Source organism: Triticum aestivum, chromosome 6D (assembly GCF_018294505.1).
Source record: "Triticum aestivum cultivar Chinese Spring chromosome 6D, IWGSC CS RefSeq v2.1, whole genome shotgun sequence".
NCBI lineage: Eukaryota > Viridiplantae > Streptophyta > Magnoliopsida > Poales > Poaceae > Triticum > Triticum aestivum.
In genome coordinates this window covers 378,243,064-378,247,811 of record NC_057811.1, presented here as the reverse complement: position 1 = coordinate 378,247,811, position 4,748 = coordinate 378,243,064, and the positions used below count along the sequence as shown (strand labels likewise).

The 4,748-nt window shown below is 53.6% G+C and overlaps 1 protein-coding gene across 1 annotated transcript; it reads left to right on the top strand.

The window, feature by feature from the left end:
• Positions 1-1,200: 1,200 nt before the first annotated feature.
• LOC123141680 (pheophytinase, chloroplastic) lies at positions 1,201-3,353 on the top strand. Its single transcript, XM_044560766.1, has 6 exons — positions 1,201-1,469; positions 1,564-1,671; positions 1,772-1,910; positions 2,059-2,229; positions 2,326-2,587; positions 2,669-3,353. The coding sequence occupies exons 1-6, from the start codon at positions 1,391-1,393 to the stop codon at positions 3,053-3,055; spliced, it is 1,146 nt and encodes a 381-aa protein (XP_044416701.1). The 5' UTR covers positions 1,201-1,390; the 3' UTR covers positions 3,056-3,353.
• Positions 3,354-4,748: the final 1,395 nt, after the last annotated feature.

Genomic DNA, 4,748 nt, shown 5'->3' with positions numbered 1-4,748 from the left:
CATCGATCGATCGCTCGGGTTCAGTAACGCGTAGCCTGCAGTGCAATCGCTCGGGTTCAGTTAGAGCCCAACGCCTCGCTCGGGTTCAGTTAGAGCCAACGCCTCGCACACACGCGCGTACGTGTATGAGAGAAACGCGCATCGCTCGGCCCCCGACCTCCCACCGTAACCGGGAACTCCCCGAAATTTTCCTCCCCCTCGCTTCTACCACGGTTTTTCCCGTCATGGACGGCCCAAAGAATGTCATGCAGCTGCGTCTCCGGCCCGCCCAGGACGAAAAGCCCATTTTCTGTCATGATTTTTTGTCATAGAAGTAGGAGCCCACCACATCTATGATGATACCGAGTTTTGTCACAATTATCGTCATAGAAGTGTCATATGTATGACAGAAAAAAATTTCGTTCGGCCCAAAATGTCACGGATGTGTCTTTTTTTGTAGTGTACCCTACTGAAAGGAGAAGAGGCTATTATGTTCGCAAACCCAGGCAGAACCATGCAGACCATGGGGGAGGGGAGACAACTCCCAAGCCCCTCCTGATTCTAGAAAGAGGAGGCCAAGGCAAGTGTGGAAACCAAAGGAGGGAGGAGATACTCAGGAAGGGCATGATACTTTCATCCGTGACACAAGGCAGAAGACAACTTCAGTTTTTGAATGTGTAACCGAATTTGAAGGTATATCGGCGGACCCTGCTAGGACGCAGGGCCGCCGGGAGCAATGAACATCTTAGCCTGGAGGGTTGGGGTTGGACCCGACGATGGGCGAATTACGGGACTTGATTAGGTCATACAACCCAGCGGTGGTTTTTTATAAAAAACTAAAAAACAGCAGGAGCGATGGAGAGATTGAAATGGATTCTAGGATTCAGTCATGGCGTAGCTGTGAATTGCAATGGCAAGAGTGGGGGTTTGGCTTTATGGTGGAGAGAACATGTGGATGTAACAGTGAGGCCGTGGTGCCAATACTACAGATGAAATCCCAGCTTGGGAAACTTAAATAAAGTTGAAGTAAGTTTCAAAAAAAAAAAGCCGGGCTACCACACTCGATGTGGCGATCAGGTTGCACGTACACTGATCAGAGGGCGAGATATTCATTCCATCACGGTGTGAAGAAAGACGCAAGCCTTGCCGTGGGCTTCACGGCCGACCCGACGGCCCCGGCCGAAGAAGTTAAGCGCGTCGCGTCGATGAATCCCTCCCTTTCGAACTTTTGGCCCGGGCGCTGCCACGGCTGCCCGATTGGCCGCCACCCACACACCAACACCAGCGCAAACCTACAAGTAAAACTCTCTCCCCCGACACCACGAATCACCCAGCTTCTTTTTTCAGGCCAACCGAGGTTGCTTCTTCTCCACGACCCTTCCTTCGGCCACGTACGGCGGCTTCTACCCCGATGTCCGTCGCGTCCGCACCTGCCGCCGCCCTCCGGTCCTCGTCCGGCCGCCGCTGCGGCGTCGGAACCGGCCTCAACGGTTGGCACTTACTTCTCTCTACTTTCCTCTAACATGCGTGGGTGATTCGGTTGGGCTCTTCGTGATCACTCTGTGCTTCTTCGGTTGTTGGCAGGAGGCAACAAGTTTCTGATGATGCAGAGGAGGGACCTCGTCACCAAGGGGGTGGCGCTCTCCGTCTGCTCCTCGCTGCTCACCTCCTCCAACGGCGCCGCTGCTCAAGGTCAGCCTTGGCTCAAATCTTTCTTCAGAGTCCAGACATCGATAGATCCTGCCAATCAGAATTCATGTTCGTTCCTTCTGTTATGCTCGTTTGCTTGCAGCATTGGAGAGGCTGCCGTTCAAGGCGGACGGATACAGCTTCTGGACGTGGAGGGGACGCAAGATACACTACGTGGAGCAAGGGTCCGGGCAGCCCATCGTGCTCATCCACGGCTTCGGCGCGTCGGCGTTCCACTGGAGGTCAGCCGTCGGCCCAGCTCGACCACCTTATCCCCTCTCCGTGGCCTGTGTGGCGGGAAACCGTTTATTGGGAATGCGGGGTGACAAGTGCCTGTTGGTTGAACTGATTGGTTGGTGTTGTCTGAACCACTGTGAACTCGATCGTCAGGTACAACATCCCGGAGCTGGCCAAGAAGTACAAGGTGTACGCCGTGGACCTGCTGGGCTTCGGCTGGAGCGAGAAGGCGCTGGTGCAGTACGACGCCACCATCTGGATGGAGCAGGTCTCCGACTTCCTCAGGGAGGTCGTCCAGTCGCCATCCGTCGTCGTCGGCAACAGGTACCTTGAGTCTCGACACCATTCTTCAGAGTTCAGAAACACACAATGTTCTCAACAAACGTCGTACTGACACGGATGTCGCATGGTCGCGTTCAGCTTAGGTGGCTTCACGACGCTGTTCGCGGCGACGGAGGTGCCGGAGCTGGTCCGGGGCGTCGTGCTGCTCAACTCCGCCGGCCAGTTCGCGGACCCCAACGCGCCGCCCAAGGCTGAAGAGGCGGCGGCGGCGGAGGAGGAGGTGAGCGCGCTGACGAGGCTCATCGTGAAGCCGCTCAAGGAGGCCTTCCAGCGGGTCGTGCTCGGGTTCCTCTTCTGGCAGGCCAAGCAGCCGGCCAGGGTCGAGAAAGTCCTCAAAAGCGTATGCAACAACCACTAGCGCAAACAGATACTTACTGACATTCTTACTCACCGTCTCTTCATTGTTTCATTATATCTCCAGGTGTACAAAGATCCGAGCAACGTGGACGAGTACCTGATCAGCTCGATCACGGCGCCGACGGCCGACCCGAACGCCGGCGAGGTGTACTACAGGCTCATGTCGCGGTTCGTGGCGAACCAGAGCCAGTACACGCTGGACAAGCTGCTGGGGAAGCTGACGTGCCCGCTGCTGCTGCTGTGGGGGGACCTGGACCCGTGGGTCGGCCCGTCCAAGGCGGCAAGGATCCACGAGTTCTACGCCAACTCCACCGTCGTCAACCTGCAGGCCGGCCACTGCCCGCACGACGAGGCGCCGGAGCAGTTCAACGCGGCGCTGCTCCAGTGGCTCGCGTCGCTGGAGGAGGAGGCCGGCGACAAGCCGGCCGAGCCCAGCCTCCAGGTCGTGTGATTCTTGTACCTGTACCCCAATCCGACAGAGGGCGTTCCAGTGAAGAAGATCGTGTGCTTACGGGACCTGCCGAGGATCGTGAAGATGTATACCCGGTACTAGCTTACAAGTGGCATTTAGCTTGTAGCAATACTTGCTACGTAGATAGGAACAGAGTAAATTGAGAAGTGTAAGAGCATCTCTAGCCGATATCTAAAAGGCTATAGAGAAGTACAAAATTTATTTTACTCCTCTAACCTACACCTAGCTGAATTCCTAAATTTTATAGTGGAGTAAAAAATTTACTCCGCCTCCTAAAAACACTCGGCCTCGACTGCACGGAGTAAACTTTGCGGCCTCTCTACCACCTCCCCACCCCCACTGCTTTGTCGCTGGTGCACCTCCCGACGACCGGCAACCACCCCGGCCGCTACCTCGCCGCCTCCCTTGGCCCTCGCCGCCCTTCTGCCCAGTATGAGCCCTTCACCGGCAGTTGCCGGAATCGAGGTGAAACGCCGCCGCTGTCGCCTCAACCGATTCGTCGGATTTCCCTTGGATCTTTTTCCTTGTTGGCGGCCTCTGACCGTGCTTACGCACCCTTGCAGGTTTTTCCCACACGTCGGTTCCCGCTAGTTTGGCCTAAACGTCGCCGGTCGTCCGATGCACCACCACCGCCTTGCAAGTGTTCGACGGTTTTGCTTAGGTGAGTTTTTTTATTTCTTTTTCTTTCGTTTTGTTTCGTACAATTGAATTAAGCCGAGTTAGTTGAATTGAAGATGAAGAGGCTGAGAGAGATAATCTTCGAGGACTCATCGTTATCCGAAGAGGAAGAAGACGGCAATGACTTCGAAACTGTTCTTGGTATGATTTTCAATGATGATATTCGGCGGCTGAGGAGAGGATCACAATTTGGCCACATACAACTCAACCGTGATAGAATGGAGGGCCATGCCAAGATCAAGAGAGGTTATTTTGGTCCTAATCCAACCTATCTGGAGAAGTATCTTCACAGACGCTTTTGTATGCACACAAGTCTTTTTCTCACCGTTCCAAAAGCCTTTGAGAAGTATTACAATTGGTTCAAGCTTAGAAGGAATGCATAGGAGAGGCAAGTGCAAACCCTATGATGAAGTGCATTGCGGTTGTTCGAGTTTTGGCATATGGGTGTTCGGCCGATGCAATTGACGGCTATGTACGCATTGGAGAAGACACAATCTTGAAGGCCGTTCGAAGGTTCACAAAAGCAGTGGTTGTTGTGGACTGCGGTACTTGAGGGCACCCAATTAGAAAGACACCGAGAGGCTTATGGCACAGAGTGAAACAAGAGGATGGCTAGGGATGCTTGGATCAGTTGATTGAATGCACTCGACCTGGAAGAATCGTCCTACAGGGTGGAAAGGTCAGTACAAAGTACATTGCAACAATCCAACGATCATTCTTGAGGCTGTTGCATCGGAGGATCTATGAATATGGCATTCATTCTTTGTAGTGCCTGGCTCTCACAATGACCTGAATGTCCTGTCGAGATCAACCCTGTTTGCTAGGCTTATTACAAGAGATGCTCATCCTTGCAACTATATAGTCAATGGTCAAGACTACACGATGGGTTACTACCTTGCGGATGTCATCTATCCCCTATGGGTCATATTTTTAAAAAACACTTCACATCCAAAAGGCAACAAAAGATCTCACTTTGACACACGTCAAGAAGTGA